Here is a 27,491-nt window from a genome sequence, read left to right on the forward strand (position 1 = left end):
ATTCCCAGTGTAAGTATTAGAATACATTCCCCAAAAAGAGGCAGTCACTGTGTATCCATAATGCACAGCTAATGTACAGAAAGACATGCAAATACAACAGCTAATCATACAGTCAATACACAAACATGAGAACCAATCAATTATATGTAATTATTTCATTCACCTTTGCAATTAATTCTATCTTTTTATACTATAGGGCATATTTATAAACCAACCAACCAGCATTTGCCACATTGGAATTCATGGTAAATGTGTTTTAAACAAGAGTGATTGATTCACAACCAGTGAATGTTTGATGAAAGTCACATTCAATGGTTCAGTGCCACTAAATGTGTAATGAGCATGAAACATCTCCATATGTGGTTTTACTATCTAATATGGTCAATTTGATGGTCAAGTTGACTTATGGTAAACTGGTCAGCCTCTGAGCAGTAAAGGAATATTTGTGTAGTACACATGGGCTGTAATACATATCCAGTCTAATTTATCAAATCTGATAAAAAGATCAGATTTACCTACATGCATGACTTTATGAATTAAAAAGCAGACTGGAACTGTTTTTTTTGATGGATAATGATCGAAAGTAACTAAGTTGAGTTGTGCCTACCAACTATAAAACTTCTGGAACATCCTCAGCATGGTCCAATGGTTTACCCCATCCTTGCCACTAAGAATCATAAAGGCAGAATATTGTTCTTCTGCATGTGCTGTGTTTTCCAATTAAATACTGAGAATACTGACTGATTAATAAATTTAACTGGTTAGTTAAGCACAAAATTGTCAGTTGATCTGGTGTGTAATAATTCTAAACATCTAACAATTTAACATAGTCTAACATTTGTTAATTTTTTTGTAAAGTGAAGGGGGATTAAAAAAAAAAGGATGAATAAACTTCCTGCCCCAGAAAATAACAGGAAGTAGAAGAAAAATGTCCTCCCCAATTGTAAATAGATCAGTTATACCTAATGAAAGATGTCCCCTTACCATCCCATCACTTTCTGTCCTAATGACATTAGTTACCAAGAATAAAAGAGAGGGTGAATCTCATCAGCTGGGACTCAAACATCAATATATATCTGACAGTGGTTCCAATACCATCCCAAAGTAAAAAAGAAATACAACTACTTTAAATAAAGAAATAAAGCTAACTGAATGATAGTTTAATTTGGCAGATCCTGGTAAATTTTGGTAATCATTTCTCCATGTTTAAAACTTTACCAGACTTCAAGTGCAAAACCATGGCCAATGTTGTCTAATGATGAATATATGGCTGATGGATCCCCTCTCATGGGGCTGTTCCTTGGGCAGCACATCCCAAAAGCCAGCCTTGGTCAAAAGACCTTAGAAGAAAAAACAAAACAAAAAATTCAAATTTATTTAAACTTTATTACAAAAAATTGATAAATGTTTGAGATCACATGTAAACCCAGTAGACAGCACAATAGAGACTGTAAATGTCTGCATCCTTTATGCAGGATTCTGTACTCTGTTTTAGACAATATTACTTAGGATAGAATTTGCATCTATGCCAATGTAGAGTCTTTGTAATCAGTACTCTATTAATTTTTTAATGTTTTAAATTATATAATAAAGTCCAATAAAGCATTGAAACTTCCAGTAAACAAAAAAAACATTGTTTGGTAATAAAGTTTTTAACCAGTAGCTGGATGTACATTGCTCCACGTCTTTAATGTGTGTGAGCTTGACTAAATAAAAAAAAAAAGGAATCATCCTGGTCAAGCTCCCAATCTCAAATAATCACAACATTTTATTATTTAAATAACAACTGTTTTTTTTTTATCTTTCAGGTTTCATGATGTCCAGAAACTAACATGTAAGATAAGCAAAAACAAAGCCATCCCTGCTGGGCTTCTAGCCTGGCTATACAACAATGAACACAGTGTTAGTTTTTTTTCCATTCCCTAGCTTCCTTTTTTTCCCACATATTTATAATGTAATTGCCATGCTGGTAAAGTATTTGGAAGCTATGTGCAAAGCTGCATCATCATTTTAATAAATTGGCCCCATTGAGATTTTTCAGTATTTTTTCCATAACAAGTAAGTTTTATTAATATTTTTGCAATAAAGTAGATGCATGTAAGAAAGGAAAAACAAATGAACGCATGCTTAAGAAACACTTTAGAATAAAATTAATTTTCTTGTTTCAGTATTTAGTAATATTTTAATAATTCAACCGAGTAATTACTTATATTAATCATTTGGTATGCATATAATACATTATTTCTTAATATTATGGTTAGCTTATTATTACGCTATGCTTCTGGTTAGCAACACTGATGTTTTACTGATTTTTTGACGATATAAACACCTATAAAGGGTTGCACTCCCAAAATATGGAAGTGCAACTTACAGTACACAGCAAAAAGAGCGCACACGCCTAAAGACAGAGCGCAAAAACAGCTGGAGCATAGATACTTACCTTGTACAGATAAAGTACACAGACAGTTAGATCATATACATGATACACCACACGCACAAAAATAAAACACAAACACTGCATACACAGATAGGGCACCAACAGATGAATCAGACCAGTTTTTTTTAAAGCTCTTTAAGACTGAAGAAGATAGGCCATCATGGGAGAACCTGTTTAATCCAGCAAACCTGGAATGGATTTCTTAAAAATCATATTGCTATTAGTCCCATCTTTTAATCTTCTCCGATCTTGGAAAGCTTTATTTATTTAGACCCAACATATGTAGTAAGAGTGTAGGCAGAGTTATCAAAGAATGAGTAAACGCATTGTACATACAATAACGTATACACAGAGAGAGCCCAAGCAAACTGCTATGTTCGAAAAGGTCAGTTTCTAAAGCCTATATTTTTAACTTTAACATCCTGGTTGATATTCAAACCTGGGATGCTAGCACTGCAAATGCAAGAGTGCTAACCACTGAGCCATCATGCTGTAGAAGCAAGCCCACATCCAGCATAACTTTGTCCCGGGGTCCTAGAGGACCCTTCACAGCTGTATGGAGTCATTCTTTCTTCTAAACGTCTTTTAGATATGTTTTTTTTTATCCTACAAGCATTCATACATTATAGAATTTATTCTTACACAGAGAACAAATAAATTGACTGCCGGCAGTTTGACAATGCATTGGAGCACATAAATGAAAAAGACAGGCCAAAAGTCAAACATATTGTTTTTGGTGATGTGTTTTAGTGAGTAGCAACATTACCCTTTATCTGTGACTCTTTGTAGCTGGAGTACATCTGCTTTTAGCTTTGTTATTGTTTTTTTAATGATTTTGCCTCTGGTTATTTATCAGTTACCTGTGATTTTTTTGTGTATTTTTTTCTTGTTTTTTATATAGAGAAACAAATGTACAACAAATAAGGGTACAAAAATTGTACATGGAAAGAGAGCCTGGAATTCAATAAAAGGGCAAAAAATGCAGCTATTTAAAAACACAACAGAAAAGTATATTTTTTACGTGATCTTCTCCAGTAAATAGATGGTGGTCCAGCAGCACAGGAAGCTAGAGAGGATCATGGTCAAACCCAGTACGTAACCTGATTGGTATTACTGGCAGAATAGACTGATATGAGGGGGTGTCTCTCTCTAATGTTCTTTATAGATACCAGGTCGTGTGTTTAAAGCATTTCTGGAGCTGCTGTCTCACGGTCAGGCTGGTGTAGCAATAGTAGGCATTAAGGTCTTCCAGATTTCAAGCAAAAGCTGTACTCCGTTTTTTTTTTTTTTTTTTTTTGTAAAAACGTATTAGTCCACTCCATACAAAAGAGAAATGATAATTTAGCAAGAAAAAATGTGTGTTTTTTTATGTTGATTTAAGCATGCATTGGAGAATTGTCTTCCTGCCAAGAGCTGAAATCAGTCCGGCCAATTGTCTAGCACCCCTAGTATACCAATCACCTATGCATTGTTTTTATTTTGTATGGCTTCTCTGTGTTTGCTTAACTTTGACCTTTAGCACCACTTAGTGTGCTCAGGATAAATTCAAAGAACAGATCTAATTTGTATGTGTGCATTTAGCCCAAGACATAGCATAATAGTAGCAAGAGGCACGTGGCATTCATACCAACCACTTTCTATGCCCTTCAGACTTTAGATATATTATTGCGCTAGAGAGTAAAAAATCATCAACCTAATACTTCAGGAGTATCAATCTTTATAACTGTTCCAGGGCCAGACAGGAATTGGGGGAGGGTACCTAAGTGCAATTTACCTGCCTTCGGGCTAACCCTAGCCCTGGAGTAATGGTAAAGATAAATCCCAACAGACCACCCTATTCATTCACTGCAGTGGAAGTGGCAATTAAAAAGTACATTTATAATAAAAACTTCCAGCACCATTACCCACTTTAATAGGACATGATGCCTTAAAAGATAATCTACAATCTTCTGTATTCTTCCAGCCGTTGGATTAGTAAATCATTATAGCACTAAACCATTAGATTCTAGGAGATTCCAATTCTTATCCATGACTTTCTGACTATTGAAATATTTTGTTTACAAAAGATATTGTAACACATGTATGTACAGTGCTATTGCCCTATGGAAGAATCTAAAATTGTAGGCATGTTATCATTAACACCACAGAAAGTTTAAAGTATATAGTTCATTAAAAGATAAAATAAAAAACAATGCTTGCTGCAATAATCAACACATTTAATGATGTAATATTAACTACAGAGCTTCATTATATTTCTTCTATTAGATCATGCACTAGTTGATTGGTGTATGACCAATGTAAATGATCAATAGCAATATATGCTAATAATATTCCTAATATAATGTGTACTGTAACTAGATGTACTGTAGATATACTGTAAGTACATCTATACTTGTGATTTGTTTGGAACATTAATGTGCTTCGCTCTAGTGACTTTTATTTATATAGTTCATGTTTTTTTTTTTTTATCTTAAAGAGAATGTAGTTTCTTTTTACCTCTATCTACTTTTTTAAATATATGGGTGAATATGCCAATTGGTTTAGTTAATAGTAACTTTCCAAATCAGTTAGTAAATTCTTTCAGTTTTGATTCCACAAATATTTTATATGTGCCCAACATAGTCATATATGCTTGTAAGGAGGAGCAACAATCACTTACAAGAAATGCAAATTCAATTGTCTGCCCTAAGTTACACAGTTAAATGTGTGCCAAAAAGATGCAGACATTCTTTGTAAAGTTTCTAGGGATTCTTTATTGACATCTGATAATCAGTCTTATTCATTTGGGAACCATTTGTGTCACAATCCATCCACTGTAACAAGCCATTACAAGGAGCTTACATGGAGCTAAAGAAATAATTAATAAACCATTTGCAACAGTTAAAAAGGTCCACAACAACATTATTCTAACCTGGAATCGAGATGATATTCATGTTAAAACTATAAACATTGTTTTATTATGATAAAAGGTGATTCTCATAGTGGTCAGTCATCTGATGTCTATACTTTACCTTATGTTGCTTGCCAAAGGGTTGACAGCAAATTTTTTTTTGAAAATAGACTGAACTGACAACTACAAGACATGCAGGGCTAAATTCAGACAACCATTTATAGATTAAATGGGTCGCTTCATTGTTTTCTGTTTAACTGGCAGTAGGGGGAAACATTATTTCTTCACATTTCTTTGTTTTTTTTGCCTCATATATGTGCATTTTTCAATATGTTAAAGCACTTATCTGTATGTTGTTGTTTTATCTACCTAGTGTACCCTTCTAACATTACCAAGATATTTTATGATCACATTTTAGGAACCTTGTCATTTTAAAGACTCTAAAACTCTAATTGTCCTACATAGTAGTAGATGTGGTGGGAAGATATCTTATGCAATGTAAGGTTATGCAATGTAAGGTACAAAGATCTAGTCAAAGTAGCATGATGATAATGAAGGGAATACATGGGAATAGAGGCTGACCCTACAAAAATGTAACAGGGAAAGGGCCACCTTGTCTTTAGTGCAAGGTGTTCTGGTTTCAGGACAAAGTGGAATGTTGGTGGCCAGAGGTGTAACGTTTTGGTGGTCTGCGGCTCAGGGGCGCACCATCTGGAGCCCAGACCACCAAAATTTCCTGTGGACCACCAGTTGGCAACCGCTGGTGTGGAGGTTAATAAGTGGTAATATACCAACTGGCAAAGGTCAGGCATAATCTTTTTATGCTTGCTATACTTCATTTATAAAAACAAGCATGTTCTCCTCGTCATCATCCATTATAGACATTTTCTGCTTCCAGACTACATTATTTTCTGATATTATTTTTTCTGAAGACATCACACATTATTTTAGGTGAGAACCATTTGTATTCCTTGCTTTAGTCACTTGATCAGTTCATTACTGGACAGATCAAGCTGCATACAGCAGTTTATTCCAGTATTCTCTTATATTTCTCATGTTGTATCTATCACCACTGACTGACTGTCTTGCCATGGCACTGTATGTTGCAGTAAAAGTCTTACTATATAAAAATGCTAAGAGAATTCTTTTTTTTTTCTCTGTTTACTTATCATCAATGTCTTACCTAGAATTGAAAACACACTGATGGTAATAATGCTTCTATGTTGCTATAACTCTCTGGAGTAAAATGTTACAAAATTGAGCATGATCATTATTATCAGCAGTTTTTCTGCTCACTTCAAGATGTTGATAGTACTTATGTTTCTATGATGCTTCTGCGTCAGTGAAAATATGTATTTTTTAATATCTACAAAATAGTTCTTAATCTTCTTATTCCTTAGAGTTATTTGCATGACTGCCTTGTTGATAATTCTCATTCTATTGATTCTATAAATTGGCAAAAAATATCTTTATTCTATATTTTTTTATTACTGGACACATTTATATATATATGTAAATGCAACAAACAAGTACTTTTTGTAGGTACTCATTAGGGACATTTTTTGTTGTAAGGAAGAAAAAATAACCCAATAAAAGCCAATGATGTTAAAACATTCCCAGTATTTATTCCAATTTAACTGATTAGGAATGTATATAAAGAATTACAGTCTAGAATAACATATAATAAAACCTGTCCCCTACACTCCCTATTATCTATATAGTTATCCTATCTTCCTTTGGCCCAAATTAATGTCATCTGTTTAGAAAACACATTTCCCACAATTTCATAGTACATTAGTGCTGGTGGCAGCCTTTATGCATGGTTAGGTCATCTCCTGTACAGTACAGGGAAAGCTGCACAATTGAAAAGAACATTTTGCTAGTTAAGATCAGTTTATCTGTCAAGCAGAATGGAACTATGTCAAAGCAATACTAAACTTTGTGTTACTCACCTATCCCTGTTCCCTCGCAGGGAGCTGCCATCTTTTTCTATCTTTCATAACTCACTAAAGTTGCCCTTTTTTACAACTTTTCACAATTCCACTAAGTGTGGAAGGTGTGAAAAGGTGTTAAAAACATTACAACTTTTCCATAGTACATAGCACATTAGATTGTACTTAATATAAGAAATTGTAATGATAACACATTGTTAGCTCCAGGGGTTTCCATTAGGGAAGGCAGTAGAAGAATAACACAAGAAAACTACTGTAGCTGCAAAGTGCAGAAGGTAAGCAGCAGATCCGCATATTCTTGTTGGGGCCATTAGGCTTGTGGTTTATAGTAAGGAGGTTATAAGTGGTGATTTTCACTGTTGAAATAGTGTGCCAGACTTGCTTTTTAGTTAGTGATGTTCATTATGTAATGGGTTTATGTTGAGAACTCATTAAGGTGGATTTTTACATTCTCCATCTACGCTTGCCATCTGACAAGCTCCTTTGTATGTATTTAGCAAATGTTAAGAAAGATAAATGCAGATGCCAATATGCCATGGAGCAGAAAAGGTTCCAAAGCATTGTCTAGTTCTTTTCATGATATAACATGAATTTCCTACTGTAGTGCTATAGGAGTGTATGGTTAATAAATAATATTGAAAGGTATTATAAAGGTAAGAAAGAAGTCTCCATGAATAGTTACTGAATAAAAAACGTCCTGCAAACATTTGTTGTTGAATCATAAGACTGTGTTTAAAGCAATATGCTAGGAAAAAATGCAAAAATCCTATGCAGAACTTTAGGATTACAAAGTATGTGACACCATACCTAGGAAGGTGTGCGATCGCTGCCTAATGGGTATGACTATCGTTGATTTGCTTGAATGAGAAAAACAAGGACAGCACTATAAAGGCTGATATTTGTGATTTGATATGTAAAGCTCTAGGCTCTGGGGCTGTCATCCTGATTCTAGTTTTATTTACTGCCTTGTAGGTGTTGAGAATTTTTAGCCTTGGCTGGCTGCATGCCGAGGCCAGAGACTTACTAGGCTGTAAAATCAGAATTGGTCTAGCAAAGTCATCAATGGCGGCTTCCACATTTCTAGCCTCACCAGTTCCTGGTAAAGTATAGTTCAAGCCAATACAATACTGTTCCCAAGTTTCTTGCAATATTTACAAACCATCTATACTGTTCCTTCAGATGTAAATGATTCTATAATAGGAAAAAACATGATTTATGCATTAGGCACCCACTTAGTATTACCATGTGAAGCCGTGAAAAGTTGCTTCATTGATCTTTAGCTTTGCTTCATATCACCTCCTCCATCCTGCAATGTGAAATGTTCTAAGGAGAAAGACTCTGTCTTAGTTTCACACCTTTGAGACCTGACATCTGCATTTTCTGGCAGAAGAAATTAAGATCTGTGTTTCTCAACCATTTTATTATGGGGGAACCCTTGTTATAATTGCTATATCCATAGCTTGCAATACATTAGTTTGATGGTCAGGAGGGAGATCATCTTTTACTGTGCTGGCCAGTAGGCTGCCACCCTGGCAGATAGCCAAAATGATCAATGGCATCACTGCTGAATAAAGGAGAGGAGAGGGAAGACACAAACTGCTAATTTCTCAAGGAACCCCTAGGTTTTACAGGACCCAGGTTGGGAAACATTTGATCTCGCAACCTATGATGTGTTGGAGCTGCTCACCTACCATCAAAATAAATATGTTCTGAGCTGGGTGGGGTAGTCAATTTACTGTGACTTATACCATGAATACTTTAGTACAGAGGAATATGTCATCCCTATCTTCTTTCTTTTATTCTGTCAAAGTAATATAGGTTTATTCAGTAAAAAATAAACTCAGTAAAAAAATAAATTCTCTATCTACTTGTGTCATGCTAGAAATGCCTACTTCATTTTGCTGTGTTTTAAAATGTAGGCACCTAGCACCTGAGAATATGCATTAGGACTAGGTCAATAAAAGACTCGTGTTCTGGTAGAATATGGGCCACCCTCAAATGCTAGTTTCTTGAGTGGCATTCTGATTTATTAGCTTCAATAATTTACCTCTTCTAATCTGCAAGCCTATTTCTTGTCCATAACTCATGAAGTATAGAGGCCGGTACAGCCAGGCAACTAGTATTCCTAAAAGCAAGTCAGCATTGGCAGTCCTTTTTTTCTTAGTACAGGTTTGTTTTATTCTTATGCTTTGTGGCATACATTGAATATATTTTAATATTGTAAGAGTAAAACTTTAAATTGCACATTTCTCTTTAATGGATTTATAAATTGCATTGAGGGATATATAGTGGCATTTCCTTATCCTACCCCTAGAGACACAACTGGTATTTGTATATTAGGCAATGTGGGGCCAAGGGCTCTAGTAGATAAAATGTAAGCCCACTGGCTCATGGCCAGTAGATATTGGGCGGGTTTACAGATATTTATCATTGGGTATAAAAGGACACCTAACAGGAAAGTTTTGGAGGCTACTACTAAGTGCCTGCAATTCACATAAGCAATAGCCATCAAAACCCTTATTTTATGGTCAATTACTATTTTACCAAGCTTCTACACTCTTCCAAGCAAACACTTCCGGGGAGTGTCAGAGTCTTCTGCTAAACCCCATCCACATATATTCCTTTACGCCGAAGGTTTGGGAATCTGCTGTAGGTATTTGCAGATACCTCTATGTCCCTGTAGTTCATTACTGTAGCAGTTTTAACCCTTTTCATAAAGACCAGAGCTGTTTTTAATATTCCAGTATTTTTTTGTACTTGACATACTGTTTATCAGCTTCACATCTGCGTACAAAGCTAAATGAACAAGTAAAAATGAAATCCAAATCATTATTTTGTTTATATTTGGAACTAACTTTTCTGTTCATTTGCATTAGAACCACACAGCAGAAATATTCTGCTACCCATATTACATTACAGTAAATGCCTCTCCATATTTGCAAATACAGCAAGTGCTAAGGCTTTCTTCATCTGTTATTTATGTAATATCAACACGTTATTTATGATTATAATTTCAAGAAGTCATGCAATGACTATGGCGCTATTGTTTGTCACTCTGAGTACAGTATACATCACACACAATGTGCTACAGGAGACTCGCATAACGCTAACGGATATTGCTCTATTTTTCACTGATAGTCTGCGGCTTACCATTTAAACAGTATAAACTACCTTTGGGATGCTTTAAAATAAAGAACAGTACCCAAAATTATTTCATGTCAAAGACAATCAATTTCAAGTTTCCGCTGTTTGTAGTCATATTAATGTAATTACGAATGTCATTTTCTGAGTGGGAGATTTTTCATAAAAAGCTTTGGCGAACCTGTTTCATTATATAATCTGTGTCTCTGTCAACGGATTGCCTGCGTAGGAGACATGCATGTCTTAATTCATTAATATGAAGATGACCTTATAGTATAGAATTGGAACAGCTACGGGGGCCTTGGAAGCTTGCCACCATTTGGTATATATAAATCCTATGCTCAGTGCATATTCTGAGCAATTTAATTAAAACAGAAATAAAATGAATTTACAGCAGCAAAAAATTAAGTGTTATGAAACTGCGAGAGCCGCTTTAGGAAAGGTTGAGATTATAGGTCTATAAAACAGGAGTTTTTTTGTGGAGAGAATTTTCCAGGCAGCGTGAGCGTAAAAGGCTTTTCTAGTTAGAGTTTCATTAATGCCGGTAATGCCATAATGAGTGCCTGATGCTGTAAAACCAACATTGAACTTTGCAAAATGCCGGTTGATTAAATCCAAACAGGACAACAATAAACAGTTAGTTCCCCTTGGATAGGAAACATTGTTTTGATATTTTTAAATAGGGCCTTGCATTACAATCACATAAAAGACTGTTAACCTGTTAACAATTTTCTACTTCCTCTTAAAAGTGTTACATGTTCTACTGTATGACCCCAAATCTGCCCGGCATTTCCTCAGTACATAATATTAATTGATAGTTTAAGATTTACTGCTTTATTCCCAACTTGGAAACTTAACACTTTGCACCACATGACCATCAAATATGGTGGAGCTGGGCTATCTTCAAGTAGCTGTGGCCTCCCAGTAAAAATAAAAAGCAGTTTGCCTTATGTCCCTACAATTGTAGTCCTCGTGACATTCTTTTGATGGGGTAACAAAGCTACTGCACTGCTCCTGAATTCAGAGCAATGTTATTACCTAATGTAGAGTGTGTCTGTTTGCTCTACAATGAAACAGGAAGAAATTACAGAGGGCATGACTATCAATGTTGTCACTGCTGGTTCCCAAAATGGATTTCACTTACCAAAGGTATGGTTAAGATTTTTTGTGATACTTGTGTATTAAGTGGTAATTATCAACCAGGAGTCACCAGATGTTCTTTAAAGTGAACATAAAAATATGAGGTTGCCATTAAAAAGGCAAGTTTGTAGTTATTGGCTTCAGTCCTTTCATTGTCTTAAGCTACAGTATGTATGCAGAAATTTTACAGAACTACTAACTAGCAGAATCGTAATGAGGTCAACAACACCACCCTCCATATTTTGTAAGTGCAGGTTTCCTTTGCAGGTTACAATTGAGGGAAATCAAATGGATGTTGTGAATATTTTTTTTCACATTTCCTCAACAAGCCAAGTTGGCAGCATCACATAACATCCACTTTAACAAATATCCACTCGGAAGTGAAAATAATTCAAATGACATACACGGTTTATATCAAAACAACTTTATAATTATTTAAATAAAACAAAAATTACACTGAAATCATACCAAATAGCTGAAATTAACACTGATCAGTAGATAACATGTATGGTCTCATTATTGGTAACAAAAACTGTTTTTTTTTTTAAACATTCAGAACAAGCCTGTCCAAGAGGTTTCATTCTTGTAACACGTTAGTCAAATAATACAGCAACATTATTTTAAATTTTTGGTGTATAAACTGCAGAATGTGTGTCATGTTAAGTCTCTTAAGCGGCCTCTAATACTATTTCACCTAGAACAATAGAAACTGTAGATAATGTTCTTCTCCTATTCTTGCATCTTAATGTGAAGCTTCCTGATATCAGAATCTTGTTACATCTGTATAGAATTCTACAACACTTTTTGTGATGTTCTGTACAGAGACAATGTCAACCTATTTTTGTATTTCACAAAGTTTTACACTTGACAGCTGGTATTGCCTTCTCACAGCCGTTAAAGGGAAAAGAAAGGATCTTTTTTTTTTCAAAGTGATTCTGTATCAAATATCAGAACGTGGAAAAAGTCCGGGTGGGTCTTCTTTTTAAACTGAGACAACAAATTCAGAGGCAGAATGTTATTGTTGAAGCTTGCCAAACGAGTGAGTTCATATAGATCTGTTCATTACAGAAAAAACGGGTTATATAATATCCACCTTCAGTTCTTTCATTTGGTTTGATCCATTTGATGATGTCATACATAAGCACTGGGCAAAGAGGCAGGTCCTCTTAAAATGGCTGAGTAGATTTTTAAGGCTGTTAGCCAAACCAATAAGGTTAATATTTCAAATCTCCAAACATCATAATCACATGACATTCAGTGGGTTCAATTGCCATGGGTGCACAAAGGAACACGTGACTGGGTATTGTAAATGAAACAAATAGATATTTTAATGAGTCGACTGTGTACAAATATTGCTCCCCTCCCTTTCCTAGTGTTTATAAGACTGATTAGATAAAAAGGGTTGACTAAATTGTGGTAATATATAAAAAAGCAAAGCAACAAATGAAAAAAATGCCTCTTGGAAGCTCATAAAGTCTACTATAAAAAGTCTCCAACATTAGATCTGCACAATTTTCAAATATTAAACAACTGGATGAGCAGATGGCTCAGGTAAAGAGCCACCTATGTAGGTACTCCTCATTTTTTTAAATGCTGTTTAATTTCCAAAACTGGAAAGCAAAAAGGCAATATATTATGAGTCTTTGTCACTGTCTGCACCACTATACATATCCGCTAGTTTTTTAAAACGTGGCCCCCAGTCACTCAGATAGTCATAGTCCTGATCACCATCTGTAGTGACAGATTCCAAGGAACTTAGAGATTCTGCCACTGAACCATTGCCTTCATATGCGTATGTTGCTAAGGAATCATACGGGGGTGCTGTTGGATCCAGATCATTCTCCTTTAACCTTTGGTTGATGAAATCTCTTACATCAGTGTTGTCTCTTGCCGATGGAGTTCGACGTGGAAAAAAGAGTGTTTCAGGGACAATATCCCGGCGCAATTTGCTGTCTTCTATGGCTTCAGGGTTCCTCAGGGTACCAATATCAAAGGCTTGGGTGTCTTCCTCTCCACCACCTTCATCATTGTAACTCACAATGTTATCCCTTATGTCTTCTTTAGAAACAATTAAAGGTTCTTTTTTTCTTTGCCTTCTTAAAGCCGCAAACAGTACTACCGTTACTACAAAAAAACAAAAACAAAACAAGAACTTATTATGCTGTCTCATATGTTAGGTTGCATACAAGTATAAGATAAAGATCCCATGTTTATAAGTAATCCTCAAGGGCATACAACAAACTAATTTTTCTTTTAATGAAAATTTAAAAATGTAGTTCAGGACAAAACATTTCTTTTGTGATGTTCCCTCATACCTACAAGCTTTATTGCTCAATGGTACCAATGGAAATGCAAAAATAAAAACAGTAATAATCAGTATTCCTATATTTAAATTGGTTTAAATTCATTAAGAAAATGTAATGGACTGGGACAGGTAACTTGGAGGTGGTTTCAGCAAAATATTGCATAAGAATGGCCAATGATAGGCAGGAATCTGAGTAGAGGTTGGAATACATTTCTCAATCCTAGTACATGACATTATATGCCATACAACCCAACCAACAATCAGAAATATAACTTGGAAATTCAATGCAACAATTAATGCTTCTAAAAGTGTATGGAAATCTGACCAATGCACGTCTTATATTTGATCTGTTAAATATGCCATTTGAAGCAGTTTGGTAGAGTCATTTCAGAAGGACAAAATTTACCTTTTGATCCTGCCGGACATATTGAAGGCTGATAATTCCCTGTGCTCTTTACTTATGCTGAGTGTTAGCTATAGCTGAAGCAATGAAGTTGTTCAAGGCATCCTTTTCACAGGTACTAGCCCTGCTTCCCCCAGGATTGACTAAGAAGACTTCTAATTGCTTATAAGCATAGAGCAGTCTGTTTGGTATGGAGTGCTAAGCTGCTGAATGAATACCTTGAAGGACCTTGAAACTTCTGCTGTGAACATTTATAGATAAATTGCTCCACACTAAATGCAGCTACAAAGGTCAACTTTTATGGCTGTGCTTTAAATATTTAAAAGACAAAAATTAAATTTCTCCCAATCATTGTTAATTTCACTTTTGCTAGATAACTTGAAACCTTGAAACTTCTACTGTGAACATTTGTGGATAAATTGCTCCACAGTACATGAAACTACAGAGGTCAGTGGGGGCCTGTTTAAAACATCATCTATTGCTTGTTAGATATATGTCAATATTTGAGGTATGAACATATTTATTATATTATTCAACTAAAATGCTTTTTAATGTTATATTACCAGTAATATTGTCCTTCCTTACAAAATAAAATTGTTACAAAAGGAGATTCTGATAAAAAGTCATACTGAAAAATAAGAGTTGTGTCTACTAATAGTGGTATTGTAGGGGGGCTGTGAAAATTATCAGGTATTCTTTTACCTGCTGATTTATTCAGATTAATCTTTACATAACCCCTTCCCTGATTTCCCAATGCAAGCTAAATGTCCTTATTATCAGACATCTGGTAAAGGAAAATATACAAATAGTGAAGCATAATGGTGATGGAGGAGAATCAACTATTGCTGACCAATCTCATCAACTAAATGAAGAAATATAAACAGACTAGCAAGGAACATGTATAAAACAACTTGTTTACGTGTGGCACAAGTAATGAAAAAAGCAAAATAAAGGTGAATTATGTTCTAGATCTGTGTTTAAATTGCCTTACCAATTTAATTTCTATCCCATCTTATGTGCCTTGAACTAAATCAAAGTTCTCTTTATAAATTGTTCCAGCACTAACATTGCTCCTACATCTTTTTATTATGTTTTGAGCGCTCCAATATATTGCCTAGTGATCTTGGGATACTGTTTCACTGTAGATGTATTTCATACTTAAGGTCTAATTACTGCAATCCGTGTATGTGTATTTTGACTTACAGAATGCAATTGCCAATGATGAAGTGGTAAATTACTTGCTTTATTTGTTGTGTGCTACACTTTAGCACGTTGCCATTACAACACTAACAACTAATATAAATACATACTGTTCTTTCTTCTATTTCTCTTTCAATTAATAATACTATTCTGAACTCTTTTCTTCAATTTTAGGCCTTGAAAATAAAAAATTTAAAAAGCAGTCAACTTAAGAAGAATTTTCCAACAGATTTAGGTTTTCAGCTGCTTTTTATCTAGACGGAAAGCAGAATGACTAATGGCCTGAGATCTGCAACATAATTGTTCTATTATACTTAAATAGGTGCATTGATTGAAGGAACTGCACAGGAGACTTAAAATAGACTATGGTATAATTACACTGCAGCACTAAAACAATCCCTTACTGTAAATTATGCAAAAAATGAAGAGAGGGCTGGGAGTACAGCACTGGTGATTTCTGTGTGGTTCATTTCTTGGAGGAAATAGATTTTAACTGCAATAATGCAGCAGTAATGTATAGAAGTCTTTTTGGAAAGATTCCCAGCTAGGTCATTTTTGGATCCAATCCCTAAAATTCATCATAGTGTTATATGGGTAAATAATATAACTTTAGATGCTATTGAGCTGTTATTAATGATGTAATTTGTCAAGTTGCCATTTCAGTTAAAGGGCCACTTCTGCATTTTAGTTATAGATGAAACTGCTTTAATGTCCAATCAACGGACTGGAAGCAGGGTGTAATACATTATTTTTTAAAGAAAAAGTTGTGTCACCTTTTGTGGTTTTGCTTTAATTTTAATGGGGCTTTGTAAACCTTGGCAATTGAATGTGATGTGTGTAGTTAGTCGTTTGCCGAGAGTTTAGCTTTAATACATGACATTTTTTCACATGCCTTCACATACATGTCTCTTTACAATTATCATTTGTTAAAGCTGTGCAGCAAAAATGACAGCAACAATGGTTGGGACAACCACATGTAACCAACGGTGTCTACAATGGTCACCTTTATGGCTGTGCTTTAAATCTTTAAAAGACAACAATAAAATTTCTCCCATTGTCAATTTCACTTTTGCTAGATAACTTGGTCTGCATGGAAAATACAAATTAAATATTATATGTGTTAACTCGCATATACGCATTAATCAGAAAGGTATCTTTATGTATACTAAATTCCAACACCAGTCCTTGTGAGGATGGAGGATCCACAGAAGGAGTCCGTATGCCTGCAGATCAACCATCAGCTGGATATTTGGGTTAATCGGTTTTTATTTGAAATTGATTCGGCTCTTCACTTGACTTGTGTGATACAAAAGTGGACCTTTGAAGTCGGTGAGCCCTGGTATAATTGATGTGATAGTAATCTGTAAAAAGAGTAATTTTTGGTTTCACACAGTAAGTGATTATTGACGCACTTGGTTATGTTAAGAGTAATACACAAAATGGTTCTATAAGTATGTGTTCTTGCATGTGATAATTTTCTAAAGTTGCCACAAATTATTATGCCACAGTACTGTTTTAAAACAGTGCTTAGTCCCAGCAAGTTTTCAATGACAGTCAGTGGCCATTAATAAGCCCAGAACCCGATCTCATCAGCTTCTGTGTATCCAGTGCTGCTGCGGAAAACTTAATAGGAGCAATCTGTAGTTTTATGTACATAGTAAAATAAATAAAAAAAATAAAAATACCAACCACAGATACTAATTAACTCATAATGGAAAGCCAAAAGAAAAAAAACTTTTCTAAAGGCTTTAACTGCCATGTTACTTAAAAAATCCTTAAAAAAAACATTTGTGGGACTCTGCTTTGATGAATATAATTTAGCTGTTTCAGCTATATAAGTACAAATAGAGTGTGAAATGCATTTTATCCATTTTTTGCCTTTTTTCAGATAATAGGATACAAAAAAAGGTATTTCATACCAAACTAAAGTTCTATCTATCTATCTATCTATCTATCTATCTATCTATCTATCTATATATATATATATATATATATATATATATAAAGGAGGAAATCTAGAGATAGCTGCACAGGTTAAAATATGTTTTATTGGTACAAAACTTACAGCTAAAATCAACCACTTACACTTAGATAAGTGGTTAAAGCTGGACTTTGGGATGTATATGAGGAACAGTTTGGGAATCTTGTGAATCAGACACTCCTGACAGAGGGCATGGCTAAGTCTGTCAGGATGAGACAAGAAGTGCACAGCTTGGTCTAAAACACTCTCTAAGCCTGTTGTTTTGCCAATAAAGGGGACGGAGTAAGCTAAGGATAAGTTCAGATGAATGGTGATTGTGTGGTGCATTTTTTGCATCCATGGTTGCGAAGCTACATGTAACATCTCACCTGCAGTTTCCAAATGAGTAGAGGTGGTGGAGGGCATACCACCCACTGTAGCAAGCTGTTGAAACAGTGGTTGTTTGAGAATCAATGCAGTTGTTGGAGCGGCAGGGTGCCTGGTAGGGTGCCAATCCTCAGGAATCACCCACCCCACCACCGATCCACCATTTATCTGAACCTAGTCTGATTACAATAACAGCATATGTGTAATGTTTTCTTTGCTTTTGACACCGTTGATCAATATTTTTTATTCTGAATCGTGAACTCTATTGGTTTTGGTGACACTGCTCTCACTTAGTTTGCTTCCTTATAATTTCACCGCTTCTCTCAGGTTTCTTTTAATGGAAACTCTTCCTGTCCCACTCTCCTTGTTTGTGTTCACCAAAGGTCAGTCCTTGTACGTGTTTTCTTCTCTCTGTACACCTCCTCACTTGGCAAACTCATATCTTCTTTTGACTTATTATACCTTCCATATGCTGATGACACATCTATTCTGTACTTGTCAAGTATGCAGGTTTGTTATCTGCAACCTTTATTTATTGTACAGCACTGTGTAATATGTTGGTGTTTTATAAATAAAGGTTATTAATAATAATAATAATAAGAAGAAGAATGATGCAAAGCCATTTTGACTCAGAATGAGACTTTCTGTCCTTGTTGTTGTTATATATGGAATTACTTCAAGTAATTCTACTAGTTGAAAAATGCATTTATGTTATTTTAATATTCCTAAGTAATGTTCACTTTCAACATATTTAAAAAACCATGAAACATTAGTTTGAAACAGCTACTTCCCTGGATCCTAGCCCCCAGATAGGTAAGTACTGGCTCTCCATTCTTCACTCCCAGCTGGAAAGAGAGGGAATGTTCTGGCAAACACCTTTGGACCTTGTAACTGATAATATGAGCAGTTACACAGCAGATGCATAACTCGAGGGATTTTGCCATTGTACACTGAGCATCCTATTCTGCCCATTCTGCCAGATAAATGATGTATGCAACAAAGGCTCGATCAATTTGTTTGTACAAAAATCACCAAATCTAAAGCATACTAAGCATGTTTATAGTAATTGCTAGTGACAGATACACTAAAAAACACTTTAAAGTGAAAATCTGGGAAAATAGTTATTTATACAATACACAATATACTCAACATCTGGATAAATCTGGGGAAAATATGTGGGTGCTGTTAAATGAGCTTGTAAAATTGCTGGGAAGGTTTAGGTCTGTTTTCTGTCCAAATAAACATCATCTGTCCATTATGTACAGGAGACTTGACCCAGTAGACTGGAAAGCAGTAATGCTGGACCAAGAAGCAGCATAGGGCTCTTGACTAGGTGAGGTGTATACATTACAAGAAAACCAGCAAACATTACCAATCCTTTACAGTAAATAAATTACTAATCATACAGTAAATGTTTATGCATTTTAACAGTGTATAGCTGTGTGCCTGGAGTTCCAATTTAAAGGACACAGAGTTAATAATGTGTTTGAAAAAGGCAGCTTGCATACTTATTAAAATCAATATATTGGCATTCTTTGCTGGAAAACATCTAAATGCCTTTCAAAAAACAAACTTAAGAGGCATATCAAGTCTTACAAGAAAATCAGATAACATGATTTGGGACAGTGCGCTGCAACCTTCCATCCTCATAAGCATTCCCAAAATGGTCACTGATAGTCTGTGCTTGACGTTATCTCCGCAGTAATTTGCAGAATAATTGGAATTCAAGTAGCCTTTCCCCTCCTCTATCGAGTGGCTAAACAATGCTAATTATTTAATCGAATCAGTTTGAAAGCAGCACACACTCTAATTTGCATCTATCTGTGCTCTTTTTATTGGCCCAGGAATTAGAAAGAATGTCACATGGACAATACTTTATTGTTCTACACTTATGTATAACTGACTGGCAGTATGTGCAAATTCCCTGCGTTTTCTTTATTTATCAGCAAAGAACAGCTAATCTCTTTGCTTATGACAAAGATGGTACTTAGAAATGCAAGCAGCGTCTTCCTCTGCATCCTCTGTTTTGTAGGCTGCAGACTTTATTTTTGGTTTTATGCCATTGAACTCTTATGTTAATTCAACAGAGAAATTATATTTTGAAATTAGAATATCGGCAATGCTGGCAGATTGCCATTGTCCTTGGATCTGTTTGCCCAACACTGTCCCTTATGCTCTGCCTGCTTCTTTTCTATGTAGCCATTCACTGGCATGCAGCATCATAATTAACTGTTACTACATCTAGGGAGGAACTGCTGCTTCAATTACACTAATAAGAGTCCACAAACCAGAGGGCTGTGAGCTAAAAGTTGATGAGCAAATGAAGAGACATGTCAGAATTCTAATATATGCTATTTGTATCTTTTGTTTTCTAAAGCTCACTATTGCACATGTCACATTATTCTCTACAACAGAGCAGAAAGGAAGGATGTGATAAAAATATGGCCTAATAAAATCAATATATGCACGTTGTAAAATCAGTAGCTGAAGCATAGAGAAACATGTCACTGTGAACAATTGTGGCTTTGCCTTTGTATTCCATATTAATGTGCCTCACTCCTGAGTTTATATTCAAAATGCAAAAAAGGGAAAAATCGTTCCAAATAATGGGAATGTCCCACACGCATGGCATTCAAAATGCCAACATTCGAATTCAAAAAGAAAGGGCAAAAAGAAAAAAAATTTGGTCGCCTTGCCATTTCTGTAATCATTTTATCAACATGGCAACATTCTTTTGAAGGCGATTACTGTATATGAAACTAGCTTGTATAAGGCATAAAACTGCGAGAAAACCTTCAGAGAACCTAAAATGCATTACCTTTCTAAAGCAATTGTTAAAGCAAAAATAATCATGAAGCAGTTATAGCAATTAAGTCTTAAACCCAGGAAATGAATTGCTTTTCCTTCCTCCAAGAATAAATAAATTGCTTCTTGGGAGATAATTTTATGGTGCTTCTGAATTTAGACTATTTAATTAATAGTACATTATTTCCCACTAACATACTCATTTCTCAAAATATAAGCGATCTATTAATACGGGAAAGGCATTTTTATTGTCCTTTTGTGAATGCGGTAAACACAAGGGGAAGGTCTCGCTTCTCCCTTATAATCATGTCATTATGTACAGCATACCCAATTGTGTTGTGTTTGTTTGGCTGATACAAGGCTCATCTGTAAATGATTTACACACTGACTGAGTTATTGCTAGCCAATGATTATTTAATGCCTCTCAGTGGAATTAACATGACAAGTCTTCATGCATGAAACCGGCCGTGCAATCCTTCCTGGTCTCTTCTTAGTGCAGCTTATTGCTAAATCTAATATATATTTAGAAAACGGTAACAACAGGTATATCTCTGAACTAGAGTTTACTGAGACGTGATACCAACCAGTAGGGCAAAAACTGTGTTTTATGAACTCTATGATATCATTGGGGTATAGTACAGGCAGAGTAATGGCAGCTTTCCTGCCAGGTTCAAACAATCACTTATATAGGTGCTCCTTGATAGGAATGTGTAACTGGGATTTCTTGTACTTGGTACAGACTCTGGAACTGATTCACTGCAGACAGGATCATTAGTACGTAGTAGTGCAAGTCTGAAATGATAAGGCTTATAGTGAGAAAGGGTGGGAAGTGGTTCCTCTATTAGTTATCATGGTATTGTCTGTGTCTTTCAATTAAAATGGACTGCTGTAAACAAAATAGAATTGAAAGAAGCTAGTTCCATTCTTATTATTAAACAGGATTTATATAGCGCCAACATATTACGCAGCGCTGTACATTAAATAGGGATTGCAAATGACAGTCTAATACAGACAGTGATACAGGAGGAGAGGGCCCTGCCCCAAAGAGCTTACAGTCTAGTAGTCTTGGTTTATATTACTTAGTTGTTCTTTGTGTATATAGTTCATTAACTGACAATTTATTCTACGGCCAAGTAAGTAGAGCCAAATATAGGTATGAAATTACTTGTATCTTCACAAAGCTTTCTCAAGGTTACATTTTTTTCATTCATTTTATTAATCAGAGGTTTTTTTTAAACTAACACGCTCAGATAAAATTTAGAAGCATCCGTGCATGTCAATTGACAACAACTCTATGACCAATATGTCTGTCTGGTAATAGGTTGGACTACTAGGTACACTCACGATTACTGGGCATGAGTGGGAATCCAGCATTCTGGCAAAAATTTCCTCGAACTTCTAAAGGTTCTACAAAATTTTGGCAAAACGATTTCGCGAAACCATCGGTAGATCGAGGAAATTATAACAGAAGGATTCACAGGATTCACTGGGAATTCTCCTGTTTCTGATTCCCTGAGCACTAGAGGTTAATAAACCTCTAGTGCCCGGGGATCTTCTAAATAAATGCAGCTGTGGCCGCATTCATTGAGAACAGTGTGTGATCCCCGGCACCAGAGGTTAATTACGTCTAGTGTCCAGGGATCACATGAACAGGAGGATTTCCAGGGCTGCATCGCACACTCTTCTCAATAAATGCAGCCACAGCTGCAATCATTGAGAAGATGGCCGGCAAAGGAGAACCTCCTGACATTATAATATTAGTATCTCTTACAAATGATACATTTGTTACAGATACAAATGTATATTTTGTAAGAGATACTTATATTACAATGTCAGGAGGTTCTGAATGCTGTGGCTGCATTCATTGAGAAAAGTGTGCGATCCCCAGGGCACTGGAGGTTAATTAACCTCTAGTGGCCGGGGATCGCAGAGGATCATGCAGCCTGGAAATCCTCCAGTTCGGTGAGAGCTCGACCTCTCGGTGAATCAGAAGGCCGTTCGAGAAAGCGAGAAAGGCCCGATTCGCCACGAGATCGAACTTAATATTCTCGATCGCTCATTATTATTATTATTATTAAACAGGATTTATATAGCGCCAACATATTACGCAGCGCTGTACATTAAATAGGGATCCCTAACGATTACCTACTTCTGAATTGTCTACTCTAAAAAGCATTCTCATTGCAATGAAGATTTTACATTTGGTGTATTACACTAAAGAAGAGGTTGTTTTCAGCCATATGATCATAATATATTGAACCCATCTATCTCATTGGACACAGCTAAAGGCTTTTAACTGAGCCTTTAGTATTTAAACATAATTGGTGTGCATTAACAAATATTAGAAAATGGAATAACTGGCAAAGCTCATCTGTATTTAAAACACTAGCAGTCCCAGCTTTTACCCCAGTATGTTAGAACAAGTAGTGGTCTTTTGCCACCCCATATGCCAAAGTCTCTATGGTTGTGCATGTGCTTTCCTCTGCACTAGTTGCAAAACTTGTTGAGTGTTTGTTTTTAAAACCTGTGGAGCGTTATAGACTAGAAAATAAGAAAGTGAATGTTGATATGGGGTAAGTATGAAGGCAAACTTAAAGTAGAACTAGGCTTACCTCTCCTCGCTCCATCACTGGTGCCGACATTTTCATCCAGTCTACATCCAGGTTCAGGTCTTTGGCCATTCTGATTAGCAAGGCCAGAGCAATGTATCTCCAGCACATTCAAAAGAAGTTTGATAACGGACAGGTAAGTTTGTTTTATTGCAGAAGGGACATAGCCCCCATGTCCCCTCTACGATAAAGACCCTGTCTGCTCACAATTTCAAATTTAATTCTGCTTTAGGTTCAATGTAATGTATTAAATAACTTTGAGGGTCATTTCCATATCATGAATCAGGGACCATACAGAAAGAACATTCACACAGATGTAGAGAGGGAGTGAGAGGCAACAAAGAAACAACCATACAGGAGGAATGAGGCAGGGAGAAGGTGCAAAAAAGGGCCACACAGGAGATGGAAGGGATGTGAGACTGTATAGAAACAGCCACACAGAAGAGGAAGGAGGCTGCAGAGAAACAGCAATGTAGAGTAGGGAAGGAGGTAGAGTGATAGGTTACAGAGACGCAGGCAACACAATATGGAACCATGTTTACAAAGCCCAAAAGCTCAAGCAAAAAGTACACATTAGTGAGAGCTATGACTGACTACAATGATCCATACCATCAAAAAGTCTGAAAATTAATTTGGAAAAACCACAGGTTTTAAAGGCTTCTTTAACCAGCCCATATGGCTTTGTAAATCGTGTACATTTATGTAATAAATGTATTAAATTATGTCTTATATAGCTAGCAAAAGAAACACACAAATACATTTTAAAAACATATAGTCTCAAAAATAAATACAAAAAACTGCCACAAACTATTAGTTTTACTTTAACGAAGATATAACGCAGAGATATGATAGTATAAAGAAGAATACAAAATGAAAAAAGACAAACATATATATATATATATATATATATATATATATCTTACAATATATTGTCGAAGGTATGGAGCCTTAAACAGATATTTTAACTCAGAGAATGGTTTAAATCTGAAGCTATAGAATACCTCTAATGTGTACACGTCTCTAACACATACTTACAGCTATCAATTGCAATAAACAGCTCTTCTACATAACAATAGTTGACAAACCATTATAAAGCATTAAGTGCTGTTCTGAATACCTATTATTTTCTAGCACATAAATATGCCGGAGTTAATACTAGATGCCTTTTACATTAGAAAACATGAAGGCCAGAGAAGAATGAAATGTGTCCTTGACAAGCACAATATGTGTAGAGGCTATTCCAGTGTCACTTGAATTCTTTTAGGTTCAAGTTGATAAGTACTTGTTTTGTAAATCAGAGGCCCACTGTGCAGCTAGGAATGACAGGGCTATATTGCATTTCAAAGCTATGCATTACATATACCAAAAATAACAGAGGGTTAGGGTTAGCTTGTGTTTATTCTCTTCTAGATAAATTTCTACAAAACTGAGTCATCCCTAAATGTTTTTACAAATTGTTTTTATTTACTAATGTTTGGCACTAACTGTTGACAAAGCCATTAAATGTGGTGTATATAAAATATTGCAAATTAATATTATATTATTTGTACTACTTGCAATCAGCAGATAAAAAATATACACTTATAAAAGGTTTGGATATAGCTGATCTACACAAAATAAAACCTGTCCAAAGAGGAGAGGGGAGTTCAGGGTTTTGTCAATTCCAACAGGCGCTATTCAACCATGCAGGTGGTAATAAACATCCCTTTCTTAATAAGTGTCATGGATGTAGTAATTAAAGTGGATGTGTAAAAGTAAGATTTCAAAGAAGTTCTTAAAAAGATGTAAAGTATGGGTGTAAATACTCATATTATCACAGGAGAAAAATATGAAGGCTGCTGTAGCTAACATCTTTCTAAAAACTTACTACAACTCAATATGCTAACTACAAAGCCAATATGCTAACCCCAGTTAGTGACAGACTAGCATTTCTAGAAGATCGGTAATGGTAGCCTATGTTTTTCTTTCATTACACGTTCAATTATAAGTACCCAGAGCCTAAATATCTTATCCTTATTTAAAATACCAATGAACATAATTCCAAAAATTGTATGCCAAATCCCATAGTTATAGAGTCACTGGCTTCATGTTAACATTAATCTGCGGGCACATACATTGTTTTATTTTATTTGCTATAATATGGAGTTTTCTATATTTATTTGTTCGGTATATGACTAAAAAAGATTATACTTTTAAAATATATATTTTTAACTTGGGTTAATATGAAATGTGCTCTAGGCTCCTTTTTACACATATATCTATTTATATTGAATGCACTAAGAAAAGCTGTTTGCATGTAGAGCTTAATTCAACTACCTGCATACTACACTGCAATCAAGAAATAATGATCCAGGATCTGGCAAAGCCTGAGCTGGACAATCAAGAAACACAATGATGAAGTCAATGCAGTGTTCCGTCTTGAAAGCAATGAAGTCAGGAATTATTAGATGTTTTATATAATTGTATTGTATTGTATATGCCTAGGTATTGTATTGCATATATCCAGGTAGTTACCAAGTCCCATAGCTGATCAGGAAGGAACTTTTTTCCCTATTGCAGGTTTTTTCACTCATACTTAATCAACAGTGCATTTAAGGTTCAGAGGTTACAGGTTTTGCTTGAACTTGAAGAACATGTGTATTTTTCAAACTATGTAACTTCATGTAACTACATGAAAACACAAAGAGCGCTGGCATTAAAATCACAAATCAAATGACCTTTCTGTATGTTTTTCAGTTGCTAGATATTTCAATAAAGGAAAAGAAACTATACTGTAGCACACAATTACAACCATTTAGAATGTTGTTCCATATGCTTACCTAGCAGTATTATGATGCAGAGGAGAATGGCGATCAATGCTCCTGTACTCAGACCAGTAGGGTGGCTTAGAGCTTCGGCCGTACAGGACTGCATGTTACCCTTGTGGTCACAGGCACACACACGGATGGTCAGAGTACCAGTGCTACTCTGCACAGGAAACCCGTAATCAGAAATGACCACTGGCAAGAGGTACATATTCATTTCATGGCGGCTATATCCATTTCTTCTAGTGTATATGCTGGCTGTGTTATCTGCAATCAAAAGATATAATGTTATGAACACATTCATAGCAGTCACAACAGTTTCACAGCATTTAATCGCACATACTTACTTCTATTATCTTTGACAGTGAAGTTGGGACTGTGCCCTGCTGGTGTAGCTAATGAATAAGAAAACTGAAGTCCACTGAAAGAATCGTCTTTATCCACTGCGCTGACAGTGTGTATTACCTGTAATGAACATAATTCAATAGGGTCAAATGATACCTCTAGATATCGAATGAACACATTTTTCTTTTTAACAAAATATTAGGGATATCATTGTAGTAATTTGAAGAACTGTGGTATAATATGTGCAATCACAACACAAAATGTGTTAGTTTTTACAAATATAACTTAAAAAAAAAATAAAAAAATGTATGTCCAGTATGAATGCAATGGAGGTGTAGTTGTTTTAAAACGTGTTGCTCATTTAAACTATTAGACTAGACAAGCTAACAAAGTAGCAAGAGGTGTAATGTTTAATGTGTGCTACCATTCACTCCTAGAAGATAGTTTCAACAGACAATTCATTTAAGTAAAACCCAGTTTCCAAAAGATTGTGTATTCAACATATTTTCTGCAATGTGAAAAGCCTTGAGACCACTGCTGGGCACCATCATTTCAGATGTGATGTCAGCAACCCCAAAGTTGTAGCTTAAATGAAATAAATACTGGATTTGGATATGGAAACGAAAAACACTAAAAGTAAGCTTTTAAAAGCTATACTTACTGGAAAATATTAACACTACATTTGCAGTGAGGCTTCCAATCTCCAAAATGGCTTAATTTTCATTTGTATCTGGTACCATTGGAAAGCAAACAAAGCATTTATACTTACCTTATCGCTCCTGTAGTCTTTCTCCTCTCTGTAACATGCCCCCTGAAGCCTCTTTTCGTTATGGCTCTGATAAGTGCAGGTACTCTAAAATCCTCACATACAATACAGGAACAAGTAACCTTGCATTTTATGTTAAGGACCCACTCACAACCTGGAGCATCAGAGGAAAGAGGAAAGTGCCAGCTGACAGTAGATCAAGGGATATGGAACAACTTATATTGGTACCCAACACAAAAACATTTAATGCCCTGATGCATGGGCTAATTTGCCATTTTGCTGGAGTTCAATTCTGATTTTTCTGTGCTTTTACAAGCATTTTTTTTTTAAATTGTTTACAGTGTCTC

The 27,491-nt window shown here is 35.5% G+C and overlaps 1 protein-coding gene across 1 annotated transcript in view; it reads right to left on the reverse strand.

The window, feature by feature from the left end:
* Window positions 1–11,969: 11,969 nt before the first annotated feature.
* The window catches only part of LOC140331105 (cadherin-6-like), a 198,152-nt gene continuing 182,630 nt past the window's right edge, over window positions 11,970–27,491 (reverse strand). The window contains exons 10-12 of the mRNA XM_072411844.1: window positions 26,381–26,498; window positions 26,049–26,300; window positions 11,970–13,684 (exon numbers count right to left, since the gene is read on the reverse strand). Of these exons, the coding sequence (XP_072267945.1) occupies window positions 13,194–13,684; window positions 26,049–26,300; window positions 26,381–26,498 (861 nt within the window). The 3' untranslated portion in view covers window positions 11,970–13,193. The remainder of the gene's footprint in view (window positions 13,685–26,048; window positions 26,301–26,380; window positions 26,499–27,491) is intronic.

This window comes from Pyxicephalus adspersus, chromosome 5 (assembly GCF_032062135.1).
Source record: "Pyxicephalus adspersus chromosome 5, UCB_Pads_2.0, whole genome shotgun sequence".
Classification (NCBI taxonomy): domain Eukaryota; kingdom Metazoa; phylum Chordata; class Amphibia; order Anura; family Pyxicephalidae; genus Pyxicephalus; species Pyxicephalus adspersus.